At 31.5% G+C, this 22,165-nt stretch overlaps 1 protein-coding gene across 1 annotated transcript; it reads left to right on the top strand.

Moving 5' to 3' along the window:
* Positions 1–15,754: 15,754 nt before the first annotated feature.
* On the top strand, positions 15,755–16,379 carry LOC123924882 (small polypeptide DEVIL 4-like). Its single transcript, XM_045930043.1, has one exon. It carries the CDS (start codon positions 15,896–15,898, stop codon positions 16,052–16,054), a length of 159 nt encoding a protein of 52 aa, XP_045785999.1. The 5' UTR covers positions 15,755–15,895; the 3' UTR covers positions 16,055–16,379.
* Positions 16,380–22,165: the final 5,786 nt, after the last annotated feature.

Genomic DNA, 22,165 nt, shown 5'->3' on the forward strand with positions numbered 1-22,165 from the left:
ACTTTGATCATTAATATTACATAAAATGTTGATCAACTATTTATTTATTTATAATATGTATCTTGGATGTTTGATATTGTTTGAGTTTCGTGACCGACAATAGTCTGGTGAAACAACATTATGCTTCGTGACCGACACCTGTATGGTGAAACATCGACACTTCGATCATCCAAAAGAACATAAACATATTTAAGAATTCATAATCTTGGTTCCTGAAGAACCTAGAAAGTTAATACATGAATTCCCGAAGAATTCATAATCTTGGTTCCTAAAGAACCTATTCTTAGTTCCTGAAGAACTTAGACATTTAATACATGAATTCCCGAAGAATTCATAATCTTAGTTCCCGAAGAACTTAGAAAAAATTAATTTTGTTCCTGAAGAACTTACGAAATATCACCATTTATCACCATGCATCCCTAATGGATTGCACATCAAAAATATTTTTATGTGTTATATAGTTCCTGAAGAACTAATAAAACAACTTCCTTTTTCTCTTCAATGAATTCTAGATGAATTCAATATTCCTACATCCTTGAAGGATTGTAAATTGATAGTGATTTATTATATAGTTCCTGAAGAACTCAATAGATAAAATTGTAAAATTCAATTGCTAAGTAAATTTCACAGAAAGCATGTAGCATGAATCACACCGTTTGTTTTTACGGCCTGCAGTAATATAACCTTAAAAACAAAGGTCAATGGCCATATTGATTTTTCCGTTAAAAATTCTAAATTATGACAAATCTTCATATTTAATATTGTTTCCAAATATAACTATCAATGTTTTATTTTTTAAAAAAAAAATATATATATATATATTCCTTATGGATTGTTTTTTTTTATATAATTGATTTTGTTTCCATATACCAATTGTCATACTTATAATAAAAGAGATAGAAACTAATTAACTTACCTACTATTAAGGCAATTTAACAAAAGAGGAACACAAGTGTGCAATTTTTTTTTCGGATACCAACTTATTCACTAATATTTTGGTACTTTAAACCAACTTTTCTAAACTTAAGGCCCATCCAAACAAAGTTAGATCTTCATTAATATACGCAAATTAAAGAAATAATTTTTTTGAGTATGTTGAAAAATCAGTCAAATTTGTGATTGAACAAAAGAAAAAATTGTTGGATATATTTTGAATTTTGCAATATTTTACTATATTTATTTTATCTCCTTTTGTTGCTATTAATTTTAGCATCGATTTTTCTATGGCATCACCTGCATTTTTAGGCTGATTTATGATTTATTATGATTACTTATCCTGAGCATAATTTTTTTTATATGGTGTTGTTCAATTTTATACTAAGGATTATACATGCACAAATAATTTTTTTTTAGCCTATTTTCTTTGTGTAAAGAATTGTACATGATCTGAAATTTTCTCAAATGATTAAGTGAGATATGTTAAAGAGAAGAAAAATGAAGTTTTGTGATGTGGTTAAATCACCTTAATTGTTAATTAATGGATATTAGTATTATAATTTTGATTTGACATTCATATCTATTTTTAGTTACTGTCTTAATTACTTTGAAATTAACCTTCCTTTCTTTATATGCAATGATCATGTCTTTGTAACTTATATTTTTATATGACATTATTTTTCAATATGAATAGTACAACTATTTTCCCCTTGATTAATATTATATGATCATATCTCAATTATTTTAATTGTATTCAAGGTATGCAATCGTTTATCGAAATCTTTTAATTATTTGGCAATAATATCTCTTAACTAGTTGCCAATCAATTTTTTTATAACCTTTCTCATATTTTAAACGCAGAATATTATAGAGAAAGTAATTAATGTTGTGGTTACATAAAATATAAAATAGGTCAATTATGTACATTTGGGTATAGTATATATTGTTATATGAAGGTGCAAAATTATACTTATATGACACCTATTTTGAAACAAATGAAGAGATGTTGAATATCTCTATGACACATATTTTGAAGGAAATAAGTCTAATGAGAAAGATATAAACGAGAAGTTTATATACTACACTTATAAATATATTAGTGCAATCGAAGCACAAATTATTGTAAATCAGAAGTTTACAAATCATATTAAATTTATTGTTGGCAATACCGGTTGGGTCATCCCGGATTTATTATGATGCGAAAAAAAAAACTATAAATATATATTGAAGGGCCCGAAGTTCCTTCATTCTAATAATTTTTATCGGTTACTAATTCCCAAAAGAAATTGATAATTTGAGATTTTTGACCATTTAGATATTTTGTGACTTGAATTGATGCATCAACTAAATTGGTCACATGCATGTTTACTCACAACCAGAAGTTTGTGAGTTTGTTTTCTCAAATAGTTTTGCTAAGATCTCATTTTCTGAATTCTTAGAAAATATTTGATAAGTATCGTATGTCAATTGAAATCGATATCGAATAGAATATGATCATACAAAAATGGACTAGAAGATCCATTCTTTAGACGTCTAAAGTAAGCACATGACTGATACTTATGAGATCATAACTTCTAATTTATATTTTGGGAACATTCAAACATATATATTGAGATACTAATTCGTATCAAGCCAACAAGTTATTATAAGTTCTCTCCTAATTTACAATTTGAACTTTGTTTATAAACATGATTCCCGTATAAGCATTTTTGGATGTGTTGTGTATGTGCAATTGCTCCAATAGAATGCATTTAAACGATTCTTAAAGAATATTGGGAAAATGTATTTGATATGAATCTCCATCTATTATAAATCATCTTGAGCCAAAAATTGGAGAATTATTTACAGCCCTGTAGGCTGATTTTCAAGTGATGAATTAATTTTCTCAATATTAGGGGGGAGAATAAGCAGCTGAAAAATATGAACCAGAAGTTCAAATGAATCACTTGAAATAAATTAATGTTATTATCTCACATTGATCCTCATAGTTTAAATCAAATGTTCAAAAGATAAATCATTTGCAAAATTTATGAAATCAACTATTAGCTGCTAATGCTCCAAATCAAAATGGATGTCCCTGATGGACAGTCTTATATTGCAAATGAATTTTAACCACCCTGAAGCGTGGTAGATCAGTCGGTTCCAATGAAAAAAAAAATCCTCAAATAAGAAAAGGAGCTAAAAAGAAAGATGACCCAAGTGAGGATATGAAACTGTCAAAAGAGTATTTGACATAATTGAGTTATAAGTTCCAGAAGAACTTCTCAGGTACCTAAAATTTATGATAATAAAGAGATCTCGTCGAATTATGTCATGAATGAAAATTATGTCACGAATGGAATATGATGGAACCGAAAGGAAGTCAACGTTGACGATATTTTATATATAATATAGCGCTATTTGTGAAAGGAGTTAATGAGGATCATGAACTAAATTCTATTGAGAATTATAGACAATGATTGTCTAAATGAAAACGCAATTGCTACGTAATTAAAGTCACTTTGCAAAGTGAAGATTTTTGGACCAGCAGTCCATACACCTAAAGATGTAAAACATGATAGATACGAATTAATTTTCGTGTGAATAGAAAATGTTGACATACAAACATTAAAAGCTTGATTTTTTATTCAAGCATATTGGTAAAAGTTTGCCATTGAATGTGAAGAGAAATATTCACCTGAAGTGAAATCAAAATCCTTCTCTTACTTAATTAAGTCTTACTTGATTAAGTTTATTAACACATGGAAAATTCAATTTATTTGAAAAATGTGTCACGGTATATTTGTATGGCTCACTTGTTAGTGTGAATTATATAAAACTCCTTGAAGGATTTAATTTCCACGAGACATGCATTTCAAACTATTTGAGAAAAGGAAATATACAAATATTTAAAGTTTGACTCATTATTAAAGAATAATGATAAACGTCTATCATTAATTTTCAAGAGGCATATTCACCTGAAGTGAATTCAGAACTTCTTTATAATTGATTAAGTTTAGTATATGTATTTGAATGACTCACTTAATAATGATGATTACATGAAAATCATCTCACTTGATAATTATATGAAAATCCCAACAGGATTTAATTTTCGTGAGACACATATATCAAACTATTGGAAAGGTGACTTAATAAACATGAATAAGTCTCCTTAAATACTCGAGCAATATATATGCATGTTGTATAATATTCTTGTTGAATATTTCCAAGTGAGAAATATGAAAATGATAATTTGTTCATTTTAAGAAAATATTTGGCAATGAATTTTTTTTATCTATCTATGTTGATGATAAAAATATCATCAAGAGACTCCTTAAGAGCTTGAAATATTGTCATTTCTTACAAAATAAGTATTTGAAGAATATTTTAGAGTTCGAGTAAATGATGAAGAACTAATTGGTCCTGAAGTACCACATTTTAGTTCAATTGGGGCCAAATACATTATGGACCTATTATTTGTTGTCAATATATCATCAAGTATATATTTTGTTATTTTAGATATGCAGGTAATTTGTTTAATCCTCGTAAAGGTATAGATCACAAACAAACTATATGTTCACATGAAGAAGTACAATTACTCATGGAGATCTATGAAACAAACAACAATAACAATATCATGAAGAGAAAAAAAAAATGACGAGGAAAGTTGAGCACTATAGAAGATAAATCAAGAATGTGATTTGGTCGAAGTGTGTGATTCATCAGATACAAGAATTTGTGAGTTTTCTTCTAAAGGGTTCTTGCAACGATTCAACATGAAGATAATGTCGCACAAACTACATATTTGGAGAAGATTATATGATAAAGAAGATAAGACATGTCTTTCTACAAAGTCAGCTTCAAGTTAAACTTTTGAGCAACTACTACAACTACATAAGATTATTTGATTTTCTTCGTCTCATATATAATTGTCTTTATGAGGGGGAGATATAAATATGTTCTGCACTCTTTTTCCCTTAACCATGGTTTTGTCCCACTGGGTTTTTCTTGGTAAGGTTTTTAATGAGGCAGTTCACACACAAAGGATGATGTACTCTTTTTCCTTCACTAGGATTTTTTCCCAATGGGTTTTCTCTAGTAAGGTTTTAACGAGGCATATCCTCGATGGACATCAAAGGGGGAGTGTTATGAATAATTTGGTGGATGTCCATTAAGCATTGGCCCATTCCACTGGCCCATTATATTGTCCTATAAATAGGATTTGTATTGTCATGTAAACTGACACCTTGATGAGAATAATACAATCTCTATTCTTTCTCTCTTCTCTTCTTCTCTCCTCTATACTTATATATTATTACTATTACTTATATTTCATAACATTATTTATTTATTCAATGTTACGAATTATTATAAAACTGATACCTAGAAATGTATCACCCAAAAAACAAACATTGTGAGTACAAAATTCGTAATATTGAATAAATAAAACGATTAAATATGCTTTCAGCTACGACAATGTGTTAAGCATGGAAAAATTCTCTTAAAAATAATCTTAATTAATGGTATTCTGCTATTAAAGATATAATCAAATTGACTTTTAAGTCAATTTAATTGAAAACTCAAGTTCATGTTACCCAAGTGTTTTACCATTTTTAATTCACGTGAGTAGTAGAGTTTGGACATAATATATGAGTCATGTGTAAGGCTAGACATAATATATGAGTCATGTAAGTGGAGCGGATTAAACATAATATGAGTCCTAGGACATAATATGTGAGTCCTATGAGTATTGGCCACTTACACTCCTTACCTATACATTTCCGTTACTAACCTAGCTAGGGTGATTAGATTGGAAATAATATATGAGTGACATAATATTTTATTTGAGTCCCATAAGTAGAGCTGGACATACATGTTAGTTTGCTCCATTTAATTCGTCCCGCATAAACCTGCATTTTAAATGAGGCACTAACTCATCTACAAATTAAAATGGGCTATGATAAATTGACACGAGTTCGGTCTGCATTGACCCGTATATCCAACTCTACCCATAAATTAGGAATCATAAAATTATCATGAATTTCTCACACACAATTAAAGTGTACCCATATAAATTAGGAATCATAAAATTATCATGAATTTTTTCTTTTGATAATAAAATTATGATGAATTCTATAGAAGAATGTTAATGCATTCATATAGCATACTATAAAACTGGTATTAGACTGCGATAATATTGATGGAGGTTTTTTGCGTTTTAATATTTTGAAATTTGGTGGGATTTATATTATTATATGGAAAATACTCGCATATATTTTTTTTATTATTATTATTATTCATAATTATATGACTCTCTATATATATATATAGAGTTACTAAAAAAATAAATCTCCTACATTTTCTAAACAAATTCTAAATCATAAATAATACGAGTAATATATATTATTTTATTTTAAATATAAATATAAAATCTTCAAAAAATATTTAAGTTGGATTTTTATTTTTTGTTCTAAAAACTCCTCTTTGACTGAATATCTTTTCTGCATCCAATCTGAGATTCTAGTTGAGTTTTTTTTGTTCATCCATATCCTTCACAATGAGTTGTTGTTCTTCCACAAATGAGTATGATTCTTGTAATAATAGGTTGTCAGCTATGATTTTTTTTTTTTTTGCCAAGTAATCTAGTGACTAGATTTTCACCTTTTAAAATGAATAAATGGGAGGGTTCGAACTCCGGTCCTGCATATAAAATGCAATGTTCCTACCAACCGAGCTATGCTCACGGGGACTTTTTTTTCTCATTACAGTATTATCCATAGTTATATGACTCTACATATAGAGCTAATAAAATAAAAAAAATCAAATCATATCTTTAATTAACAAATTAATCCTAAAATTTCTAAACAAATCATAAATCCTAATATTATCTTATTTTAATATAAATATAAACTATATTTAAATATAAAAATTTCAAAAGATATTTAGGCATATATTATTCTCAATGATAATATTTTGAGCAAACGACCACTTTTTGAAAAGCTCATGATATCTAATTTCTGAATAAAATGTTTATTTTACCATATATTTATCTAATCAACCAGTACATTTTTCTAAAAGAATACATTGAGTACCAAAAATAATCATACTATTTTTCCCCAATTTGTAATGCAGTTTTAATACTCGATATTGAGTCAAATCCAACAAAATGAATGCCCAAACCGAAGGAGGTCTAGATAAAGAGTTATGAGCAAAATACCTAACATATGTCCGAATTTTAAGTTGGCAGCAACAAAACTCAACCAAAATCTTACAGGTACCAACAAGAACAAGAAAATGCTTAAAACATATTAACAGCAACAGTATCGACATCCTATATCTCATTCATTTACATCATCAATTTTCGATCCATTTTCGATCCAAATCACAATTCATCACTTTTTGGAAAGTGATATTTCAAATTTCAAAAAAAAAAAATTATATTCAAAATTTAAATTCTCAGTTTCAAAATTTGTGTTCATGTTATTTAGTACTTTGTAAAACCTCATCGAATTCGAACTATTTTTAATTCATCAATTGAATGATGTAAAAAGGAATTAACCCTAAAAACACATAGGAAATTCTATGTTTAATCTTTTATACAGAGTAATTGGATGTTGGATCTTTACTAAAATGTCCCTAGTCGGTGTAGCAATTCCATCTAAATTTTATTCTTAGTTTAGACTACTTGAAAGTTGGGCTTAGGTTTAAGTATTTTCTTAATTCTACCTCAAAATTATCTAGATTTTTAAACGAAGTATCATATTAATTTTTTATTGGTACCTAACATATTAAATTTATTTAAAAGAGAAAATGTGTGCCAAAAAAATATGAACTTATTGGTTGATTAACATGAGGATATATATAATAGAAAAGAAAAAAAAATACATTTCGCTACTTTACTATTTTAAAACGAGAAGGAATATATATTAAGACTACATTGTTTTTTCTCTATCTTATTAGGGATCATGTCTTTAACTTCTTTAATCACAATTCAACTACAATACACGGATTTGAGTTTCTTCCGTTTGTTATCTCTCTATTTATTCTCCATTTGGAGAGAGATAAACACATTAAAGATTAGTGGGATCCGTTAAAAGTGGGTCCAATAATTTGTGGACCCTACTAATCTTCACATGTATCTATCTCTCTCTAAATGAAGAATAAATGAAGGGATAACAAATGGAGGAAACTCAAACTCACAATACACATGTTCATATAGACCACATCACCTCGAACCATATTATGACAAAGTCAACAAATCCACTCAACAATTTGATCGATTGAATTTGAACACCTTATAATAGGTCTGGGTAAAAAACTGAGGCCCGTCCGAACCTAACAAAACCCGCACATAAATTAGAGATTTGGGCGTTTATAATGGGTCGTGGGTTAGCTGGTTGAAAAAGTCGGTTTAAACTGGGTTGGTACGGGTGAGTCCGGGTAGAGGAAACTGGACCGATGGTTCCCGAAACCCGCCCACATTAGTAAATCAAAACGCTGAATCTAGACTCTTCTCACGTCTCCTCTTCACACTTTCTCACTTCACCTCAAACCCACGGAGACTGAAACATTTTGAAACCCAAAACTTGATCATAATTCATCTTGTTTGTTTAACTTCGTTGAAATCAAATGTTATATTTTAATTTTATTTGTGATTTTAATTTTTTTTCTTACTTTTTATGTCGATTTAGGGTTTCTAAGACTTTCCTTTTGTATTTGTTTCGTGATTCTCTCATCTCTGCTATGTTGCATAGGTGTGGGTACGGTATGTGGTACGACATTTTTTAAAAAACTAAGGTACGGGTACGCTTGTATAATTTTTTTTAAATATAGTTATATAATTAAAATAATAAAATTATATTCCTAAAACAAATAATTAACATAAAGAATAATTTTTAATATAGTAATATAATTAAACTTTAAAAGTAGTTATATTGTGGTTTACACGTTTAGGAAATTAGGAGTAGTAGTAAGACAATGCAACTGATCTGTTTTTTAAAATAAATAAAAAGGAAATGATACTGAATCGATTCTAATTCTAAAATAAAGTGAATCTTTATTAAAAAAATAAACAAATAAAAAAAAGAATGAGATTGGGAAGTGTTGCAAAAAAAAAAAAACGAATGAGAATGGTTTTTTATGAAATATGTACCACGTGTGTACCTTGAGAGTACCACGCGCGTACCATGGGAGTACCACGCGTGTACCTGCATAAAAAAAAAATCGCAACATAGCATCTCTGGTTGCATATTTTCTGGATATAAACTCCAATTGTTGGGTTTATTATTGTTTTTATTTTTTTATGTCTAACCGCTTCAAACCGTCCGACAACCCGCTTAAACCGCAAATCCGAACCCCTTGAAAACCGTTCTTCATTTTTCGGGTGAATTAGGCATTATTTTTCGACTCTGCAATTTAAACCGGATGACAATTTTGAGCCCGAACCCGTCCATATCTGCCCACCGTCCACCCCTACCTTATAATAAGGGGCAGGTTCGATTTCGTTGTCAAAAATTATCATGTAATGAATAGCATGTCTTATCATTATTTGAGATAATATTATATTCCTTCTCCTTATTCTAATTTAATTTTTAAGACTTCTCCATTATTCTAACTAATTTTTTTCTTCTAGTAATCTAGTGGCTAGAAATTTCACCTTAAAAGTAAGTAGAGTATCTGAAGTTCGTACCCCGGCTCCTGCATAATATATATGATGTCCCTATCAATTGAGTTGAGCTCACGGGCAGGGACAAAGCTAGTACGGGGACAACAGAGGCCACGGTCCCTCCTAAATTTTTATATTTTTTTTATACTAGTATGTCATTATATTATTAGTTTAATTTTTTTTTGATCTTCAAATTTTATTAAACTCACAAAAATTGTGTCCCTTTCTATAATTTAATTTTGTAAGCTCTATTTATACTTTGTAAATTTATTTGATCTCAATAAATGTTTCTCTCCTAAAAATGGTACGGTATTTTTTATACCAAAAAAAGTGATTTATATTGTTCCAATATTGAATTTAATGGCAAGTATATTTTTTAAGACTAAAATTCACATTATTTTATGCAAAAAGTTACAATTTTTACGACAATACGCATGAATTGAAAGCAAAATTACAATAAATGCGAAAATAGAGTGGCCTAAAAATTTGACTTAAAAAAAGTCGCTCTTGGTAAACTTAACCACACTAAGTCGTCTACAATCTTACGGCTGAAGGTGATTTGGTTAAAAGCTAAGCTACCTTTCGAGTTGTGGCTCGACCAATGCTGTCCCGCCGACCCTTATTTAAAAGGTTGATTGATCTAGAGGCTTCAACAAGCTTCATAAAATGCAGAATCATAATATTAACTTTTGACTTATCTTACAATTGCTTCTATATATTATGTTTTAAAAACATAATTTTTTCTTTACTAAACTGCACTTTTAAATTCGGCCCCCTAAATTTTATTCCTGACTTCATCCCTCTGGGACAACTAAATTATTTTTTAAGAGATAGTTATCAAATCATGGCCGCTAATAAAACCTAGTCCTAATTAAAATCAATGCCCCATAAGGTGTGAAGGGATGGATATACTACCCCTGATATATTGGGTTGGTAGGTATAATCAAAGGGAATGTTGGGTGACCCCCCTTATAAGTGCTTCATTGTGAATTGGTGTTTAAAATCATAAAAAGTTTTTAATGAGGGTAGATAATACTGTTTAAAAATAAAAAAATCATGACTCTGGTTTTTGTGGTTAAAAAATGATAGGATTGATATCAGTTTAATGCGAGTTAATCTTTATTTTCTGTTATTTTAATTAAACAGATATCAACTAAGTCATTATTTCAATTGTAAAAATGACAATGACTATTAATTTATACTTCAAAATAATAATATATCTTGTCGATAAAATTTTAAACACCAATCTATGATAAATTACTCGTAAAAATAATTAACATTAAAAATTTTCTAAAACGAATAATATTTTAATCTCGAGTCTATGGCGACAAATAGTCTAGTTTTTTTCTCTTTTTATTGACAATACCTCACTACCATATATCTTTTAGTTTTTTGTGAAGACAAACAACTTTTGATTTTCTTTTGTGTGTGTGAGGACATATTGAACAAATTTCAAACTTTAGACCAACATTAAAGCTTCATCCGGCATATGGGGTATACTAACAACGTAGTTGCACCACAAACATCTTATCTCTTCAATTTGTTACACATATCCATTCATTGTATGCATGGGAAAAGGACATGAAACTTCTTCTACCCAAAAGTTATTATCATTTTTATTGAATGTTACACTAGGTCAAATATATTGGCAATACACAAAAAAAAAAAAAAAAAACTCAACAATGCAAGTATTATTGATGATTGATTAACAAAATTATCATTAACCGATTGTTTTAGTTATCAATATTTTAAAACATTTCTCTTAACTCTTGTCAAAAAAAAAAAACCTCTTAACTTTTCGATAGAGGATTATTTTTCTTGAAATTAATATTTGTAATCAGAATGAAAAATTTACTAATTAAATTTTATTTTAACAACGAAAAGTTAATCCAATTGATAAAGATGGTGTTCATATCTTGAGTCAGATTCTTCAATTTTAGAACGTTTTTACAAGATTGTAATTCGGATAGACCAAATCCCGCCAATCAAATAAAGTTTTTGATAAATACGAGACATTTTAGTCATACAAATAAAGCGTTTTATTCCCTGGTAAGAAGAAAAAGAAGAAAAAAAAATTTGAATAGTGATTCTTCAATTTTAGAAATATTTTGATTCGATGGTCTCTAGGTATATTTTTCTTTCTATCATATTTAAGTAATTAATTTTATAAGTGTCCATGGTGTATTGATCGGTTTACCGATCGATGAAAATCTGACTTTGTACACGGAGATTGAAATCTAATAAAACTTATTTTGATAAGTTGATTAAATTAGCTCAAAACTTATAGATTATTTTTTTTTCTCAATTTTACTAATCTTTTTATTTTTTAAAAATTAAATATTAATTAAAGTACTAAATATAATATTTATATTTGTTTCATATTTATAAACTAATTTTAACGGTTAATTTTATCAAACACTATCAATTCAATCAACTTATTTATCTGCTATAAATTATAAATTATTCGCTATAAATTCACCTATTATAATCTATTTAATCAGTTATCACCTATCCACAAAACATAATTTAAATGGTGATGATGAACCTTCTTGGAACCAAGTAAAGTAAAGTTTTTTCAGCCCCATAGACAAAGTTGTAGGTGAAATAGATAGATAGAAACAACACATTACTCAAGCCTAATATAGGGTGGCCCAATTATACATGGTCACAATGTCTACCTTCACAATAACAAGCAAACCCATGTGGGACTTATCTTATAAGATATGATCAATCTTTAGGGTAGTTGAATTTCACCATTAAGTGAATATGAAGGAATTGTGCGTGTGTTATGGCTTTCCGGCAATGATAACCGTCCTTCATTTAAGGTCGACAAAGATAACGACTATGTTATGTTTTGAAACAACAGAGTACATGTGATCATGGAAGACATTGTTGTAGTTTTCACTTAGGACACATTATTATTAGTATGCTATATATGACCTCGTGTGGAAAAGCATGTTCTATATTAAGTGTATTCAACATCATTGTGTGGTTCAATTCATGAAAGTTTCTCACACCACAAATTCATGTCAAGTATCAAGGATTTTTTTTCTTTCTTTGGGGTGATATGCGGTTAGGGTTGGAAATAAGCTAGATCGGCTTACAGGGACTTACAGTCTAATCTACATATATAGACTACCATAAACTAGTTTCATGCAAGATCGTTCTCAAGTCTATCTATTTTTTATGTCTTACATTCTTTTTAGGCTATTCTAACCTGGTTATATCTCAAGTTTGAGAGTGATATATTAACTGAATTTTTCACCATATATTAATACTTAAAATAACACATTCCAATTTTTCTAAAGTTTAATACTATATATTTTTTTTTTACAGAATCAAATTTAATTCATAATAACAGTTTCAACATAAAATAAAAAAAAAAAAAAAAAAAATTGATGCCTAACAAAAAATCGAGTCACTTGAACTAACTCACGAAGCCACTTAACGCATCCTAATATAACTAACATTTCACTTGTGATCTAAATTCAACAAAGACTATGATGTATAATACTCTATAGTGATCCCAAATTCAGGAACATTATGCTTTTGCTATGCCTTTCACTATTTGCAGACAATCTAGCTCAACTACATGTTGGATTGGATCCACTCAAAAGTCCCTTCACTTCCCTAACACATATGAAATATTTAAAAGACCTCATTATAAAAGTTACTTTAAGCCTACAAATATTTTGAGCCGGCCTAGATTAAAGTCGGTATTTGACTAATGTTAACTGTTAAGTGAAAAAATTGAGTGATGACGGTGTTCATTAGTTACTAATAAAGAATTATGTTAAATTGTACACCAAATATATATATGTTAAATACTTAAATATGATAATGGAATGAGGTCAGTTGATCTTATTATTGAATTTGCATATATATATGAACAAAAGACAATATCGTCCATATTCTATATGTATGTATGTATGTCGTGTATCTGAGTCAGCTTGCTCAATAAGGTTTGTCATTGGAATCATATATCAACCATGGCTTGGAAATAGAAGGATTGAAACCCCCAACTCGATCTTCACTGTAATTAATATGTCTTGCTGAAAAAATTGTATACCCTCATAGAGTTTCTTACTCCTAAAAGGAATTGGCTAAGGTATAATAATAGAGGAAGAAATGTAAAGTGTGCATTTTTTTTAAGGTCAGAAGACTCGCCAAAATCAACGGAACTAGATTTCCTGCTACGTCACGCAGTTACAGCTCTCAGTCATTCAATTGATGATTGAGATTATTTTACTGTGTAATTTAACTATACGATCTAAATCGTTCGATCTCAAATCAACAGTTGAGATTCAATACTGCATCGAACTGCGTAAAAACTCAACAGCAATCAATCATAATCCAAAATCCAATTATCTAAAACACGTCTCAAGGCTCAAATAATGTTTACAATCGGATCAACTAACAATAAAAAGTAGCAACTAAAATATATTACTTTAATAAAAAGGTTAATATCTGGCTATATGATGAACCAAAGTATAATTCAAAATGAAAGAGATGTTCATAATTTGTTAAATTTTTATATTGGGTCTAACTCATTCTTAAAAAAATCGACTTGTAATATCAAGTGGAAGGCAACTATAAAAATCAAAATAACAAACAAAATTTCATAATTTTCTTGTACTGTATATAATATAAAAAGTATAATTTCTCAATATTATATACGTCATTTACTAGTGGAAGTGGTGGTGGTTTATACAGATACACGACAAAAGAAATTCCAATACCGTGTCATCTTGTTGCACTATTTGTTTAATTTACCAAATGACGTACGCGATACATGCCTCTTGTAAGAAAAGTCATGTATATTATTTAGTCAATATGTCATCTAAAATACCTTATCCACCGTCTGGATTAATATTTAATTTGGTCTATATATGATTAAATAGGCAGAAGAAAAAATGTCTGGTATAACTGTCTTTAAGAATATGTCTTTATTTGCAATTGCAACAACATAAAAATACAAAAAAATGAGCACATTTATTGGTTGTTCATTTTATTTTATTTGGAGTTTGTATGGACTATAAGAAATGGCCCATGCCCTTTGATTTTATTATGTTATGATTTAATAAGTTAAAGAAAATAAAAACAAATTAGAACGCACGCATTGTAGCTAAGTAGATGCAGAGTCATCCACCCCACAAAATCAAAAGGATAGGCATCAACAAATACTATGACCAAGTAATTAGTTTAACTGATAAAAGTTTCTGTCTCCTAAGTATGTAGTTAAGAGTTTAATTTCTAACTTTTGTTTATAGAGAAAATTCGGTGAAAGGAAAAAACTCATCTTGCATTTCCCAAAAACTTTTCGACATAAATTAATCATTAATAATTGCACTAAAAATTTCGTACTAATATAATGCTAAAAAGACAAATACTATGATCATCTTTAAATATATCTTGAGTTTTCATTGTATTTATTGTATTGTATAACATCTTTCAAATTTTCAACTACATTAATTTGTTTTTTTACAAGAATTACATTAATTATTGTATATAAACTATTTCTAATTATTTTCTTGGGTTAAAACTTAAAACTCTGATTTCCACTCAAGAGCTATTATATGAGATGGCGTAGGCTTCAGAATTAGTTTCTGCAGTTGCCTGTAGATGATATCTAGTTTATGCCACACAAAAAAAATCTCGTTTCCATGAAGAATTGTTCCTGCTAAGAATCAAACTCTGATTCTCTCAAATAATTTTGTCATAAGAAAAATTTATTAAACTCTCGAGCCTAATATCTTTGTTAACATTTTTTTTTCTTGGTTTGATCATATTTCTAATTTTGTTAATATATACTTTTGCAACATAATAGAAATAGTGAAATAGTACTATAAAAACTTAAATCAACAAAATACTATTTATAAAATAGTATCAATTATCAATATACTATTTTTAAAATTTTTTTTTGGTGTTTTAATGAACAAAATTTAATATTTAGAGACGGACAGTAGCGGCTACAATGAGGGGACAAAGATGAGATGGTCCTTCCTTGGTTAATGGTTAGTAGTGGATGAGTAGTCACTGTCTCAATTGGGTTAGGCAAAGCAAATAAGTTCATAGGTGGATGGATAGTGGGACATATATGTCTTTGTTTAATTTCTTCAACCATATGGCCCATTCAATGTCATATATCCACCACAAATTTTCTCCATTCATATCTCCACTCTTCAACTATATATATGTGCTTAATTACTCTCTTCTTGAGTATTCAAATAACAAAATAAATACAACTTCATTTTCTATATTCTTGATTCATAACTTGTTCACACAACAAAGTTTGAAGTATAAAAAAGAATTAATATGGCTGCTACTGCTACTGCTACTGCTAGTGCATTTTCGATGAAGGGCTCGAAGGTTCGATCATTAGGACGGTATAGTTCGAAGCAAATTCGGCAGCAAAGGGGAAGGCTTTACATAATATGGAGATGTACTGTTTTACTATTGTGTTGGAATGATTAAAATTAGTAAGTATTGAAGAGTTCTGTATTTCAAGAAGAATTTGGGTTTTCAACTAACACATAATCAAGAGAGGGAGATGAATATTAATTTGAGAATTTTATTGTTTGTAATTTTAGTTGTACACATGGGAACTTTGGGGTGTGAAATTATTAACACTCAAAAGTGATGTAGTTTTTGACTTGTTACTAGGTAGGTAAATAAAATAATTTTTAGGAGCTAGATTAAACAGGAGTTTCTGCTTGAAATGTAAATTACATTAATCTAGCACTCTACCATGTATAAAGATAGTGATGATAATAATATATTTCAAGTTGAATTTTATCAACAACTTTGGCTTATGTTATTTATACCATATGGAGAGAGGGGGAGGGTTAATTTGGACTTTAGAGTGAGATATTACATTCCTACAGCTGCAATGTCCCTTTTGAAGCTTATGGACTCGATAATCATATAATTGATCATGCCTTTTTTATTTTTTATTTTTTTTGGTACAAAAGAGGGCCTAAGCACAACAGAAAACAAAGTTAAAGATTTATTCTAACATTTCTAAGCATGCAAGCCTCAGATAAATCATCAAAAAGCAAACTACGGAGTTCACTCGGAGGAGACTCAATTATCGAACAATTAAAGGAACTCATTGAAATGCTATAGTTAGCAAGCCAGTCAGCACTTATGTTTCCCTCCCGCCATGTATGACGAATTTGGACCTGCCAATCCAAAGCCAAAAGATTGGGAATACGCCTAATCAAAATGGGAGTCACCCCTCCAATATTGCAGTTTCCCGTAATCATGTCAATCAAGAGTTTTGAGTCACTCTCAACAATGAGATACGAAATATGATCTCTCCAAGCCATATCCAAGCCCAGATATAGACCCCACATTTCTGCGTGAAAAGAATCGCACGATCCGATCTTCTTTGCATAACCTTTGATCCACCTCCCATCTGAATTGCGAAAGAGGCCTCCACACCCTGAAATGTTGTTATTTCCCTTGCAAGCACCATCACTATTAAGCTTGATCCATCCTTCAGGAGGTTTCTTCCAACCAATATAAATTGTCTCGTTTCGTTGAGGGATCTGAAGGACACGTCGAAATGTACACTGATCGATGTCCATAGAGTATTTCTGAATGACGCGAATCGGGTCGTGAGGCCGCTGAAAATTGTCCTCAAAAATTGATTTATTTCTCCACGTCCAAAGTAGCCAACATGTAGTCATGAAGGTAGTTTGCCATCCATCCTTGGAAGCTCCAAATCCCTTCTTGTTGATGTTGTCAAAAATCCATTCCCTGCAATTAAAAGAGAAAAAATTAGTAATATAATTAGATGGAACAAGCCGAATCCAAACTCGGGTTGCATGCACACAATCGCGCAACACATGGAGGGTAGTTTCATCTTCCCTCATACAACTGACGCATGTAGGAGAAATTCTCACTCCCCACTTGCTTCTGCGAGCATTGGTGAGAATACGCTCATGGGCAGCTAACCACATAAAAGTTTGGATACAGTGGGGTCCTTTCCAACCCCATAAAGTTTTCCAATCACCCTCAGCCACAAGCGGCATAGCAATAACATGTTGCAATGTGTAAGCACTTCGAACAGTAAACTGGTGTGTGTTGGTTCCAGCCCACCCTAAAGTATCAGGACCGTCAACGTCGGTAGGGGCCGGAAGGGCCATCACTTGACTCACAATGTCATTCGAAAGGTTCTCACTAATAAATCTCACATCCCAATCTCCATCCTGGTTCAAAACATCTCTAACAGAAAGAGTAGTGTCAATGTGATCCCTTGAAGCTGAGTGGAGAAGCTCTACATTATTCGAAACCTATTTATCCAACCAAAAATTTGTATTTCGACCATTTCCAATTTGTCTCACCACATGTCGCTGAAAGCTATGCCACACCTTCGAAAGAGCTTTCCATAACTGAGTCATAGGGTTGCGAGATGCAAGATGAAACGATGTCATTATTCCTCCCATATTTTCTAAGAAGCACTTTACACCGTAGATCATTCGGTTTGTGAATAAGATTCCAAAGAATTTTCATGAGAAAGGCCTCATTCATAATATGGGGTTTCTTTATTCCTAATCCACCATGTATCTTTTGTTGGCAGCACATATCCCAACCAATAAGGTGGGCCTTGCGACCTTGCTCGGTATCTCCCCACACAAAATTTCGTTGGATTTTCTCAATTTCATCACAAATAGATTTTGGAATGCTCGCATATTGCATATGATAATATGGAATGGTGTTGAGCACAGAGTTAGAGAGAGACACTCTACCAGCCAAACATAAGCACTGTTGCTTCCAACCACTTAGTCTTGTTTGAATTTTTTTAATAATATGATTGAAATGACATCTATTAGTTCTTCCCGAAGATAAATTAGCCCCTAAATATTTTCCCAAGCTATTAATTTGAGAGAAACCAGTGTGTTGCAAAATATCATCCCGAAGTTTTTCGTCCACATTCTTGGAAAAGAATATCTGAGTTTTTTGAGTGTTAATCTTCTGGCCAGACGCTTGACAGAAAAGATCAAGGCAGTGCATAACACAATGCGCTTGGTCAATTGAAGCCTCTGCAAAAAGAAGAAGATCGCCAACAAAAAGAAGATGAGAGATTTGTGGACCATACCTGCCAGCACGCATAGGTTTCCAATAATTTGCCTCAACTTGATCTGCTATAATATGAGAAAGTCTCTCCATACATATGACAAACATGTATGGAGATAACGGGTCTCCCTGTCTTATACCTCTCGTGGGAATAAAAGTTTCAGTTTTATCTCCATTCCACATGATTTTGTAGGTAGTAGAAGTAATGCAATGGTGAATAATCTGAATAAGTTTTTCTGGAAACTTGCATTTCTCTAAACAGTTGATGAATAATCCGAATATGTTTCATTTTTGTTTATACCATATTGAGAGAGGGGGAGGGTTAATTTGGACTTTAGAGTGAAATATTACATTCCTACAGCTACAATGTCCCTTTTGAAGCTTATGGACTCGATAATCATATAATTGATCATGCCTTTTTTATTCTTATGTACCTGAAATAATAAATTAATGCCTTAACCAACCATTCATTATTATTATGAGCAGCCACCAAATTGGGTAGTAGTGTACTAGTGTTAAAGTCAATGTACTTCCCACACATTTTCTTTCTTCTTTCTATGTATTTGCTACTCCGTCCCAAGATATAAGTAAAAGTTAGCCAACAAAAATGAATGTATTTGGTCCAAATCTTTAACCAAATATATCAAATTTCTTTGATTCATTTTTGCTTATATTTTAGGACGGAGGTAGTATAACTTAGCGTTTCTGATTTTTTTTAACCAATTAATGACTAGTCACTAGGAAGGTATTTGCAAAAAATAAATATCTTCGATATATATATATATATATATAGTAAAATATGTTTTCAGTCCCTACTTTTATATTGAGTTTTGGTTTGTCCCTATACTTTAAATTAATCACTCGTTTTCGTTCTCAATTAATTGTCAGTTTTTGTTTTAGTCCCAAATGTTAAGTCAACTAACTGTTGACTAACGAAAGTCCATGTGGCGCTGCCATGTTGGATTATGTTGACATGTTGCATAATTTTTCGTGTAATTGTTGGATATAGATTTGGGATTTATCAATTAACTATAATTGGTGGGTCCAATACTTATTTGGAGGGGATATTGCCAAAATAAAACTTTCAAAGTTGGCGTCGAAAGCCAACTAGGTCGAAGCCAAAGAGCGCTTCGAGAGATATGGATAACGCGTCCAGTTTTGGTTTTGCCAGGAAGCTATCGAAAGCGCGAAATCGAACCGATAGAGAGTTGGGCCAAGCCCAAAGAAGAAGCAACGAACGGCCCAAGAGGCCTTGGCGCGCGCTGAAGGAATGAAAGATGAAAGTGGAGAACGTGGTCGACGTGGCAGATCGAGGAGCGTCCAGATGATCAAGAAACAGTTACCACTTTGTAGTAATATTTATAGCAGTTTTTTATTCAGAACAAGGGTCACAAAATTTTATACAAACACACTCTCTAAAATTTTAAGTATTCAGCGATCGAACGAACGGAATTCAGAGGAGAAATGTATGTTTTGTGAACCATCTTTATTTGTAATTGCTTTCCATTCAATGCAATTTGCTTTCCAGTAATTTTCTTTAAGTTTGATTTCAAATACTTGTTCGAGAAACTGCTGCTTCGAGGCGATTCGAATTAGTTTCTCTTGTTCGTTTTAGAAACGTTTTAATTCCTAAGTGTTTGTTTCCTTGTTAAAACGAACATTCAAACAGTTTTCTTAAAACGAATAAACACAAAATTGTCCTGAGATTTACTAGTTGATCTCGCGAGTTTAAATACTTAAACTAGCGGTTGTTTACCAAATTCTCACGTAAACAAATTGGCACGCCCAGTGGGACTGGTTTTGTGTTTATTAAAGTTTTTTTTTTTTTTGTGGAATAAAAACTTGTTACATGCATATAACTGATGATAAGTTAGGTTATGGTTAAAACTACTCAGAGATTTAATCCTAGTAAAACTCCAAATTCTAGTGCGATGAGTAGCGAAGCAAGTTCGAGTGGTGGAGTCGATCCACCTCCACAAAGTTTGGTAACATCTGAGTTGGTGAATGTTCCAATATTCTCCAGTCCAACCATTTCGACTGTGCATGATGTTATTCCAACTCTGCCAATACCAACTATGGCAATTCCGTCCGCGACTGCTGGTTTTGGACGTTCGAAACCACCATCAGGTCAGGGTTTTATGTATGGGCCTCCCCCTACACTTGGCTTAGGGATGCCAAGTTTCGAATCTGAGAGGTATACTTCGTCAAGGGTAACTCCCACACCCTTAACGACTGCGTCTGTGTTGTCTTTGAGGCAGCAAATGGATGAGAGCAACCATGAAATGGTTAATCTCTTAACACAACAAATTGGTACTGTGTTTAATCCATTAATTCAAAATACCAACGAGAGTTATCAAATGTTGGCATTTCAAATGAGTCGAATTGCAGATTTTTTTGGGACACCCCCACCACCTCCTAGAGTAAATCCTGTTACTCCACAAGTAATATTACCTGCAATGTCTTCGACTCCAGTGCAGCAAAGGCCAACTTATGTGGCTACTGAAACAGTTCCTAACCCAACACCCACGCCAGTTGTACAAGAGGAAACCTATTATCCTCACGAGGTTAATCAAATGCCTCAAGTAGTAAATCAAAACCCTCCTGTTGTCAACCCAAATCCACAAGTGGTACATCAGAACCCCCCAGTGGTAATGGTTAGGAGGAACCAGGATCCTGACGAGGTAGTGCGAGAGGTGCAGAACAATAACTTGCTTGGCCAACACAATTTGGCCAACATGGTCGAAACGATTTTGGCCCAAAACGGCCTAAACACGGGTTGTCGAAGGCCAAATTTTGTATCTGCCTTCACTGAATACGTGTTGCAAACAGAGTTACCAAGGGGTTGGAAAGTCCCAAAATACACTAAGTTTGCTGGGGACACTAATGAGTCAACCGTAGAACATATTGCTAGGTATTTAGCTGAATCTGGGAACTTGGCGAATAATGAAAATTTGCGAATGAAGTATTTTCCTAATTCGCTCACCAAGAATGCATTTACTTGGTTTACAACTTTGCCTCCCAATTCGATTCATAGTTGGGCCCAATTGGAAAGGACTTTCCATGAGCAATTTTATATGGGCCAAACTAAGATAAGTCTGAAAGAGTTAGCCAGTGTAAAAAGAAAAAACTAAGAGTCAATTGATGACTATCTAAATAGGTTTCGTTTGCTGAAGTCCAGGTGCTTTACTCAAGTGCCTGAACACGAGCTAGTGGAAATGGCTGCTGGTGGGTTAGATTATTCAATTCGAAAGAAGTTAGATACCCAATACCTTCGAGACATGTCACAGTTGGCTGACAGGGTGAGACAAATCGAAAGGTTAAAAGCTGAAAAAGTTAGAAATTCTAAGTTTCAGAAAAAGAAAGAAATAGGTTTTGTTGATTCCTATGATAACGAAATTGATTATGAAATTAGTGATGAGTACTTAGATTTCGATGATAGTGATATTAATGTGGCTGAATTGAAGCCTGGGCCTCCTTATACTTGCAAATTGTTGAGGCCGTCGA

This window comes from Trifolium pratense, linkage group LG1, assembly GCF_020283565.1.
Source record: "Trifolium pratense cultivar HEN17-A07 linkage group LG1, ARS_RC_1.1, whole genome shotgun sequence".
Classification (NCBI taxonomy): Eukaryota; Viridiplantae; Streptophyta; class Magnoliopsida; order Fabales; family Fabaceae; genus Trifolium; species Trifolium pratense.